Below are 11722 nucleotides of genomic sequence, written 5' to 3' on the forward strand. Positions count from 1 at the left end.
ATAGATTGCATCTAATTTTCACAACTAGGGTTTTCTGGAGTTTTTGTCTATTGAAATTTTTTGGAAAGATATATTACCAATGTTTCATCAGATGAGCCATCAAAACCAATCTAAACAACAGTACAGCACATTAAACAGAATTTACTTCTATCTCTCACAGCCTCGTTTTCATTTGTGGCAGCAGTGCAGTGCATAAAATCATGCAGAAACAGGTCAGGAGCTTCAGTTAATGTTCACATCAACCATCAGAATGGGGAAAAAAATTTGATCTCAGTGATTTCAACCGTAGCATGATTGTTGGTGCCAGACACGCTGGTTTGAGTATTTCTGTATCTGCTGATCTCCTGTGATTTTCAAAACAAAAACTAAACAAAAATCAGTGAGCAGCAGTTCTGCAGACGGAAACACCTTGTTGATGAGAGAGGTCAACAGAGAATGGCCAGACTGGTTCGAGCTGACATAAAAGCTACGGTAACTCAGATAACCACTCTGTACAATGGTAGTGAGCAGAATAGCATCTCAGAATGCACAACATGTCGAACCTTGAGACAGATGGACTACAACAGCAGAAGACCACATTGGGAACTTTATTAGGACCATAGTGTTCCTAATAAAGTGCTCAGTGAGTGTATATATTACATTGAAATACAGTCAAAATAAATATTAACTTTAGTTATAGATCAATATTTAAGTCCTTTTTTACTATAAATTTTCACTTTCACATTCTTTAACATTTTGAAAGTGAAAGTGGAGATTTTTGGTAAATAAAAAAACTTAAATATTGACCTTTTTCTCACCCACACCTGTCATATTACTTCTGAAGATATATATTTAACCAGTGGAGTCTTATGTATTACTTTTATGTGGCCTTTATGTGATTTTTTTTTTTTTTTTTACTTCAAAGATCTGGTCAACATTCACCTGTATTGTATGGACCAACAGAACTGAGATATTCTTTTAAAAAATTTCATTTGTGTTCTGCAGAAGAAAGAAAGTCATAAATATCTGGGATAGCATGAGGGTAAATGATGAGAGAATTTCATTTTTGGGTGAAATATCTCTTAAACCGACAGTGTTTTTGAATGAATGGAAATCACATGAACAGTTTGAAAAGCACCTTATTTTCATCCTGCCCTGCTATCCGAAAGCAGCAATTTCTAGTTTCCAGATGCAGCTATTGTGTGTTCCGGGAAAGCAGAGGTTGTATGGTCAGCGTGTGTCTTAATAATTGTTTCTGACCTGGCAATTATTCATTTAAAAGTGAAGCACTTGTTGTATATACAGTGATTACACACTATAGCCTACATAAAGTACATTTCTAAAAGTGCACTTTTTGTTCTGAAAGATATGTTTATACAATATAAAGCAATACCTTCCTTTCCCATTCTCTCGATGTAAGGTATTTAAAGTTCAAATTCAAATTATGATCTAAGTGTGCACAATTCCCTTCCATGCCCCCCACTTAAACCTGCCTTTACCGGAGGCACCTTAGCTGTGATTTTATATCCTTGTCCATTTAATCTCTATGGTTTTGGACAAGTCTAGACATGATTGATGCACTGGTTAATCATGGAAAGGTCAGGTGACAATCCTTTACTAAAGCTCAGTGGTGTTTGGAATACTGTATCTGTAATGCCAAAACAGAAGGAATGTAGGCACAGAGTGGTAAAAGACCATGTGTCTACTTTGTTTGGTCCAGGTTTCAACTTTTATTCAGGTAACATGAATATGTGGATATTGGTGCTTTTAAAAATAAACATAAAATAAATCAGTCAGTCTGTTAGCAGCCATGTCTATTTTATGGAAAGTTAAGGAGAACAAGAGAAAACCTTAATGGAAGCCACTGAACAGATATAATGGCAATTTCATCAGAAACAAAGTACATAACCATCTAATGGTGATGAAATGTTGTCTGTTATTACATGACACCACCTAATGGTGATATTAGAACAAAGCACTGTGAGGGCAGAATATACAGCCCTGGTGAGTAGTGCCTCCCACTGGCCACTTATATGACAGGTCAAGTTTATCATGTACTGTTATATTGTTCATGTAATTTTTGATATTATTTATAATTATTGGGTCCATTAAACAAATCACAAAATTGCTATAGATAAAGTGCTCTTATACTATATAATTTAATTAGTTTTTACTCTTCTGTTTGGACATTTTAATGTGCTTTTCATCCCATCCTATCTCATTTTACTCTTCTAAAATAGCCAAACATGTGTGCTTAGAAATAACCTTTTTAAAAAGGTGATGTTAGCTGTATCGGAATCATACTTGGTACAATTAAAAAGCATGCTTAGCAAGTCTAAAATCTAAAATCAGTGCAAAGAGTACAGAGAAAATTGTGCAAAGATCCTGCAAAGGAAAATATTTAAAACTCCTTGGCATGAGATATGTTTTCATATCTGAAGTTGAAACTTTTGGGCCAGTTCTGGCAATAGCTATAGCATCGCAATTTAAAACTCGGAACAGATGAACTTGCAACATGAAACAAAATGGAACTTGAAATAGTGTGATTTAAGGGGCAATTCTTGCATATAATAAAAAGTGATGACCTTGTCAGAAAATTGTCTGCATTCCGAATTAGTTTGATTTATGCATTGGTATTCGTTCATCTTGTTCATGAGGCATTATACACCTCTGTAATTTATATACAAATGCCATCCCATTTGTGATCGATCTTTTAAAATCTTTAGCCAGTTTTGCAGCCCACACATAAAGTTAGGGCTTTCAGCAGTAGGAGTAGGAGTACCAACCGAGTACAGCCACTCGACCTCCTGCCATAAGATCACTATATGTGCACAGGTCATCACAGCTTAAAACGTAATTTTGTAGACATTCTTCCAAACTACATTCTTTGATATGTACACTCTCCGTAAGCAGATGCACACATACGTTTTTGTCCACTGTATTATTTCTCAGATCATGGCACTGGTCAGGTTGCTGAGGGAGCGTATGCTGTTAGTATGACGACTCTTCCTGCGGACACTTCTCAGATAGTTCCTGTACAGGATCACACTGATCACACGATCCTGGAACTGCTTTGATACAATATAGAAGAGTATGATGTCCAGCACTGTACTCGCGTTCATTAAGAAGGTGGTGAAGGCCCCCCAGGTGTTATAACCTTGCCCACTGCTCTCCAACAGCAGGAAAACAAAACATACATGGAAAGGCACAAAGCACACCAGCACCTGGACGATCAATGTGATAATGATCCTTATCGACTTCTGCTTGACTTTGGGCTTCAGTTTAGACGTGCGTCCATGGATTAGGTTGTCTACGATGATAATGTAACAGCCCACCATGATGCATACAGGCACCAGGAAGAAGAAGATGAGACGTGCAAAGTGGACGGGATTGTCGCGGCGCAAGTAGATGATGTCATGCATCTTGATGCAGGTGGTGTAGTTTGAGATGCTGTCTGGATCGTCTTCCAGGAGAACGAGAGGTGCGGTGCTGCCCAGGGTCATGATCCAGACCCCTGCACAGGACAGCAAGGCTTTACGGACACTCTTCAGTTCTCGGGTGTGTCGTGGTTGCACGATGGCCACATAACGATCTGTGCTGATGAGGGCGAACAGCCACAAGGCCAGGCAGGGATAGAGCACAGTCAGTGCGGCATTAACCCTGCAGAACACATCCCCAAAGGGCCAGTAGTCCTGACTGTAGTAGACCATTCGAAAGGGAAGCAGTGAGATAAATACCAAGTCCACTAAAGCAACATTGATCATGTAAACAGTGATAGAGTTCCGTCTTTTAGTGGTCAAGGCAAAGACCCAGAGGGCTGTCAGGTTAACCACTGAGCCAATGATGAAGATAATGATGTAAAAGATTAGGCTAGCAGTCTTGTACACTTGGGGAATGTGGCCTTCCATGGTGATGGGCAAAGTTATGTTATTAGCCATAATGGTTTGCCTGATTGGAGCATAAAAAGAAACCAATATTAGATATAAATGTCCAATTTTTTTTTACATTTGCTGGCAAGCTTTAATACATTCTATAAGGCTGCACAATTAATTTAAAATAATTACGAGATTTCCATCACGGCAGTTGCAATTAACTAATTGTAAAACGTGTCAGTTACAGAATCCCCGTCAGGTATATTCCAGTCATGCCTAAGTTTTTAATTTACAATGTGGTTGTATTGAGCATTGTAACCAGTGTCTTTTGTGTGCAAGCATGCAATGATGAATCATAGTGTTTAAATTTTTTAGGCCCAGACAGACACTTTTTTTTCAGAGTGACTATTTGCAATGGGCGTAAATAGCACCTGCCACACATCACCGCTATTTGCACTCCTGCAGTCTGATCGAAACACAGAACTGGAAGACTGCACCTCAAAGTGTTGCTGTAATAGTGTAGTATGTAAAGATGGTATGGATGTGCTTTTTTTGTGCAGACAATCCGGGTTCTAATCTGCCTTTTGTCCCACTTTTCCTGTTTCCTGTCTCCACTCTTAATATTTCCTTTAATTCTACTTATAATAATAAACAAAATTAACATAAAGTTTGATTTCCTTGCAGTGATTTGCTCATGGTGAAGGACAGGGAGTTGAGAGAAAGGTTTGATCCTGGTCAAATTAACCATGGTTTTACTATAGTAATATTGCAGGAACCATCTTTTTTGTCGGAAACCAAAAATTTTATGCAATTAACAATGGTGTTACTACAGCAATATGGTGTTCATATTGTAACCATGTTTAATTTTGTGTTTACTATGGTTTTACCACAAAATGCCATGGTGATACTATTGTTGTTGTAGTAATACCATGGTTAATTTTTCTAAAAGAAGATTAGGGTTAGGTTTAGGTGTAGGGGTTGGCATAGGGTGTCTTTGGAACTCTTAATAAACACAATAAGCATGCTGCAGTGATAACGCTATTCTGTATGTTAGTATTAGGGGTGCAAACAGCATCTAACACTATTTGCACTTAGTGCAGAGAAGATGCTTTTTTGTAGCTATTTACACTTAGTGTAAATTAATATAATACTTTATATTACTAATATTACACTTAGTGTAAATGGCATCTATTGCTATTTGCACTTAGTTTAAATAGCATCTATCGCTATTTGCACTTAGTATACTTAGCGCAAATAGCTTCTGCCCTTTTTATTTTTATTTTATTAATTTTTTTGTTATTTTCTGTGCTGATTTTGTTGGAAAATAAAAAATAATAATAATTGCGGAATGGATTTAAAATGGCAACATTTTTTTTTTAACTTAGTGGAGAGTACTACAGTCCTAATGGCTGCTGAAGGTATGATCAAATTAGCTCCAAAAATCTTTAAAAGCACGCACATCCAAAAAAAAAAATATATCAATAAAAACACGCATCAAAGTTGTTACACTGTTGCTCCCAAATCAATTTAATGAGCTCACCAAGAGATAAGCAAATGTGACGTTTCGAGCTACATGCTCTACATCAGACTCCATTATCAAATTAGTTAAAATATTTAATAAACAAACACACATGGGGCAGGGAATGTGTGGAAATTTGTGAATTATGTGTGTCCCATTGCAGAAATCTGCAGTTTTCTCGGCTTGTCTTGGATGTGTAGCCTAAATAAAGAATATGACATGCAGTTGCCCTAAACAAAATATTTTTTATTTTATTTTTAAATATCAAGGGAAGTAATAAACAATTATGATTTTTGTTTTTCGTTTTTCATAATCGTGTAGTCCTAACAGTTATTCTGACAGTCTGTGAAGTCCTTTCAGTCAGAGGATTGGTAAAATCTTTCAAGACATCAAATAAGTGTTAAAAGGGGAAGCAAAAATGGCATAGAGTATCTCTTATCAAAATGTTATTGTTTTTTTTTTAAACAATAACAATAAAAATTCCTTACAATAAATTTAGGCAATGTACCTAGACAAGAAACACTACTTGTAAAGAATAACTAAAATCCTAACACAGTCTTTTTAAAGTCTTAAAAAACTTGTTTTGGTGACCAATCTCTCCAAAACGTTCATCAAATCATCTTTCATCAAATCATGTTGTGCCCTAAATGATCATTAATTTAGTATTTTTAAAAAATATATATATACATGAATTACTTACAGCTAAATATTATGTAAAATCACATTAGATTTACAGCATATTCTAATAATAACAGCTGTTTTATTAACACATGAGTTTCAGTTGTGTTCTATGTCAAATTAAAATCTTTAAAATGACCAACCTCAGAGATCCGTTAAATCATTGTGTCTTGGCATTATAACCATTTTGATGCCTGTGCGGGTGATGACTGTAATGTGCCATTGCTGCAGAGCTCGGAAGAAAAATAGAGGAAGTCATGAAGCCAGTGCCTTTATTTAGATTAGACCTTTTTTCTTTTGGTTTCTGTAAAGCCCCTTCTCTTCCTGTAATGCATGTACTGGTGGAGAATGTCTCTTTAAAGCAAACAGTATGTCAAATGCATTTTGATAATGGTGGAGAAGTAAAGATGTGACAGGTTTGGGTGCTGATTATTGATTGAGAAAATAGGGTTTGTCACACAGCATTAGCTCTCTTGGGAGCACCTCACAGCAGGTGGCAACAAAAGGCATCTGGTGCTGAAGAGTTTTAATTAAACACAGGATGCTGAGCTTGTTGGTGTTTACACAGGAAATGAGAACTTTGTGATGTAGGTTACATTACATGTTGAGACTGCAAACAGAGAGATTGTAGCCCATCTTATAACCTCAAGTACAAACAGAAAACCTCTAGATCTGACAAGTGATCACACTTGTTATAACACTTTTATACTCATAATTATTTTGTTTGAGATCAAATAGCTATTTGAAGATTAATATGATTATGGTAACTGTACCACACTTTTTGGGAATAATAATGAACTATGTCTCAAATAGTGATTTAAAATAGGGTGTGTTTTCAAGTAAAAAAATAAATAAAACAATTCATAGCTGACATTTTTTGTTTCCATTTTCATTACTGGTGTTATTGTTTCATGCCTAACCTTTGGGGCCAAACCCACACAAATGGAGTGTTCCAGCAGTCACACTTTAGCAGCAAGATTAATATTCTGTTACTGTATGTGAAAGTAGGTTGTAGGTTCATTTAAAAAATAAAATTAAAATTAAAATTGAATTAGATAACAAATTATTGAAAAGTGTGCTATCTTTCATAGTAAATACCATCTGTTGCCAGTTGATACAGTATTGTGGTATCTTATGCAATGACATTCTTATGATTTTAAGTGTCCAAATATTTTTGGTATCACTGTACATTCATATTCTCCATCATCATCATTACAGTAGACCATGTGCTCCACTGTGAACTTTTACTCTACTTCAAAGAGTAGGGCCAGTGTGCCACCCACACTGTATACTGACGAATTAATTCACCCTTTCAAACACTGTGTGACATTTCCCCAGTTCAGCATCCACCTACACCAGGAAGTCACCAGATTTAACTTTAAACCCATAAGTTGATTACTGACTGACACACACACACACACACACACACACACACACACACACACACACACACACACACACACGTGCGTTGTAGTTGAAACTTAGGAATTTTAGTTTTGGTGCAGTGTTGAAAGTTTAGGGAAATGAACTTGCAGCCTGTAAAATGAGGAACGTCTGCTTGGTCTCTGAATGCACACAGATATTTATTTCAGTTCCACCATATTAGAAAAAAGGAAGAAAGAATAAATGAACATACCGACATGTCTTATACAAAACTAGTTTAAATTTCAGTAGTGAAAAATTACATTGCTTGTGCACCATGCATTTCTTGTACAACAACATAACTCACTGCTGAACCAACATAGTACGATGCATCATTAGAGAAACTAACTAGCTAGTCACAACTGTTTCCTGAAACCGTGGTAACTATGTCACATATCCATCGTTCGAACCATGTTGGCTCAACAATGTGGAGGTGTCGTTCATGCCGTTTTGCTGTGGGTGGAGTAATAACTTCTACAGAGATTGAATGGATATCAAATTGTAACAGCTAATTTACTTGGTCAGAAAGCACTTTATTGTGAGACCACTGCTTAAGACAAGAAATAGTCATTTACATTTAAATGCGCTTTGTAAGTGGCATATTCTTTACTACAGTATACAAGCGGTTTGGTCAGTAGGCACTAAGCAGCTCCATAGCAATGTTATTTCCCCACAATGCTGCTGTTAATAACGAACATGGCATCCGAGGACTACTTCGCTATTTTCTGTTCTCCGTTGTTTCACTTTATTTTCACATTTCCTCTGTTGCTCGTGTGTTTGTTTTCATTGCAACCTGTCGCAGTGTTGAGCTGCAATAGTGGGGTTTCCTTCTTACCTCACTTTACCACACTTGAGCACATACATATGCACTCTCTTCAAAAATCAATAAGAACGTCATCATTATTTTTGACACAATGAGAGATATAGAATTAAATATATATAGAGTGAAAGATACAGACTGGGTCTGGCAAATGGGCTCTGGTGAAGCTGTGTGCTTTTGCATGGCAACAAACATACAATTTTCAACTTGCTTTGAGAAGTTAAAACCCTTCACCATCTGAATTGAAATACAAAATATAATATCCCATTTGGTGACCAAAAATACTCATTTTGTAATGTGTTTTGTGTTAGTGCTTTTCTAATATGCATGGCATTCATCCAGTAGTTTAAGATGTGGAAATGAGCACATAAATGTGATACTTGTGACTTGATGCATCACAGTAGCATGTCAGATAAAAATGTAAACATTAATGTGTGAATCATGTCTACCATGAATCCCTGTCATCCCTTCATAATCAGCTACCAAAATAATGCCATTAATAAATTAAATAAGTATGATAATGAATCATATGGAATGAAATACAAACTTTTATTGTTTTGCAGTAGTGACCCACCATCACATACACTACAACAGTCAAGTAACTAAAGTTTACTATGTAAAGATTTTCTCAATACACAATATAATGATTATATATATATATATATATATATATATATATATATATATATATATATATATATATATATATATATATATATATATATATATTTATTTATATAATATCCTTTATTGAAATCCTCAGACAATTCTCAAGAGAGGCTTACTTATAATTTCTCCCAAGCCACAGCATGAAAACTATGAAAAACAGCATGAAAACAGCCTATTTTAAAACCAAAAACCAATTAACAGATTAATATAATTACAATGTGAGAAACGTGATAATCAGATTAAACTGTACCCTATTACTGTCACCAATCATTGATGAATACTCATGTTTAGCTAGTTAATTTAGAATGATTATTAGCCACTAAGGTGTTTCTATCCATCCCTCAGGTACATCAGTAGCAGGTGTACTAATGACTCTCCTAATAAAAACGTCTCGGTTACTGTCCTTACCTCCATTTCCTGATGGAGGGAACGAGACATGTGTCGATGTAGTGACACTAGGGGTCGCTCTTGAGAGCCCCGATAATCTCAGATCTTTGAGAAAAGGCCAATGAGAATTGGCGAGTGGAATTTGCATGCCACTCCCCCGGACATACGGGTATAAAAGGGAGCTAGAATGCAGGATTCATTCAGGTTTTGTGCTGAGGAGCCGAGACACGGTCCCGGCCATTTCAGCGGCTAGTACAGCATTGTGGGAAGAGGGACCCCTTCTGTCACTCACTCGACGTTGTGTTGATGTAGTGACACTAGGGGTCCCTATGGAAAAATGCCACAACAGCTGAACCGTGTTATGTGAACTGCCAATGCAGGTGCAAGCAAGCTGCTGCGTGCGTAATAGCAGGTGCATCAGACTGCACATAACCTCCCCCAACGCCCCAAAAGACATCATGAGGTTCCCCACATCCCTGAGGGGGGGAAGCGACGTAACTAGCATGGGAGCAGGCCGCGCCAGCCGCAGCCTTTTCTCTCTATGTTTTCTCTCCACAGAGTATTAGATTCAGCTGGGGCCATCTAATGCTATCATATACATCGGGGAAGGTGTTCTTTTCCTTTCCAATTCTTTCAGGGGGAAAAGACCCTGCGGAGACCACATCCTGCCCAAAAGGGGAGGTCAACATGTGGCAATACGACACATGGGCTCAGCAGCCGCACGTGGAAGAGGCGCGGTGGTAGGTCCCGCCACGAAAAAAGGGGGGGAGACTCTACAAACACAGCGACCGGGGGCAGAGAGAGCTCTGCCCAAGGGAGACGTGGGTCCGCTGACAGGGAGACCGTACCGCGGAATATACATCACTGGGGTTACTAGAGTAATTGGCACCTGTGGAGCACCTATACCAGTACAGGGCATATTAGACCCCGTAGTGGGGCTGGCTGCGAACTCCTCTGCGAACCATAGGGCTAGGGAGGAAGGACATCCAGGGTCAATGACTTCGTGAACTCGACTGGGGGTAAAAGTGCATATACGCAAGCGATACACCTGGCCAGCTGTTCCGTAATAATGAACTCTACCTGTTCATACCCGAAAGAACATGGGACGAAACCGGCTCAACCCGGATATTGTAAAATCTCACGAAAGTATTGGGTGTTGCCCAGCCCGCTGCTCTGCAGATGTCTGATAGAGAGGTGCCATTGGCCAGTGCCCACGAGGATGCCACACTCCTTGTAGAGTGTGATCGAACCCGCAAGGGGGCGGGCATGGCCTGGGTCTGGTAGGCCAATGCAATGGCGTTCACGATCCAGTGGGCAAGCCTCTGTTTGGAGACGGCATTCCCTTTCCACTGTCCACCAAAGCAGACAAAGAGCTGCTCAGAGCATCTAAAGCTCTGCGTGCGATCCAAGTAGGTGCGCAAAGCACGGACCGGACACAGCAACGACAGGGCTGGGTCTGCCTCCTCCTGGGCAGCACTTGCAGGTTCACCACCTGATCCCTGAAGGGGGTCATGGGAACCTTGGGCACATAGCCCGGTCGGGGTCTCAGGATCACGTGAGAATCTGCTGGACCGAACTCCAGGCAAGTGTTGCTGACAGAGAACGCTTGCAGGTCCCCCACCCTCTTGATGGAGGTGAGCGCAATCAGGAGGGCCGTCTTTAAGGAGAGAGCTTTCAGCTCGACTGACTCTAGCGGCTCAAATGGGGCTCTCCGAAGGCCCAGGAGGACCACGGTGAGATCCCATGAGGGGAAGAGGCATGGCCTGGGAGGATTAAGCCTCCGGGCACCTTTGAGGAACCTGATGATCAGGTCATGCTGTCCAAGGGACTTACCGTCGACTGTGTCATGGTGAGCCACTATAGCGGCTACATAAACCTTCAAGGTGGAGGGGGACAGCCGCCCCTCCAGCCTCTCCTGCAGAAACGAGAGCACTCGACTGCACATCTCTGGGGGTCTTCAGCTCGGGAAGAACACCAATTTGCGAATAAGCGCCACTTTAGGGCATAAAGCTGCCTGGTAGAGGGAGCTCTGGCTTGAGTGATCGTGTCTACGACTGCTGGTTCTGAAGGTTTATGAGCCTTCCGGGTCCTCAGCTTCCTGCCTGGGCTTTCACCGCCGCAGAGGGAAGCCCTCGGCGAACAGTCGGGGTGCGGGATCTTGAGTCGCGCCAGGGCAAGATGTGCTGGATGGCCTCCATCTGCTTCTTCACCGCCAAGAACTGCTGGGCGAAGTCCTCAACGGTGTCGCCAAAAAGTCCAATCTGGGAGATGGGCGCATTGAGAAAGCGTGCTTTGCCGGCGTCCCTCATCTCGACCAGATTCAGCCACAGATGGCGCTCCTGGACCACCAAGGTGGACATCACCTGCCCAAGTGCT

General features: G+C 39.8%; 1 protein-coding gene across 1 annotated transcript; it reads right to left on the reverse strand.

The window, feature by feature from the left end:
- Positions 1-1778: 1778 nt before the first annotated feature.
- LOC127446814 (N-arachidonyl glycine receptor-like) lies at positions 1779-6352 on the reverse strand. Its single transcript, XM_051708057.1, has 2 exons — positions 6192-6352; positions 1779-3927 (listed from the first exon to the last, which is right to left on the reverse strand). Exon 2 carries the CDS (start codon positions 3915-3917, stop codon positions 2928-2930), a length of 990 nt encoding a protein of 329 aa, XP_051564017.1. The 5' UTR covers positions 3918-3927; positions 6192-6352; the 3' UTR covers positions 1779-2927.
- Between the last annotated feature and the right edge of the window lie 5370 nt (positions 6353-11722).

Source organism: Myxocyprinus asiaticus, chromosome 10 (assembly GCF_019703515.2).
Source record: "Myxocyprinus asiaticus isolate MX2 ecotype Aquarium Trade chromosome 10, UBuf_Myxa_2, whole genome shotgun sequence".
Classification (NCBI taxonomy): domain Eukaryota; kingdom Metazoa; phylum Chordata; class Actinopteri; order Cypriniformes; family Catostomidae; genus Myxocyprinus; species Myxocyprinus asiaticus.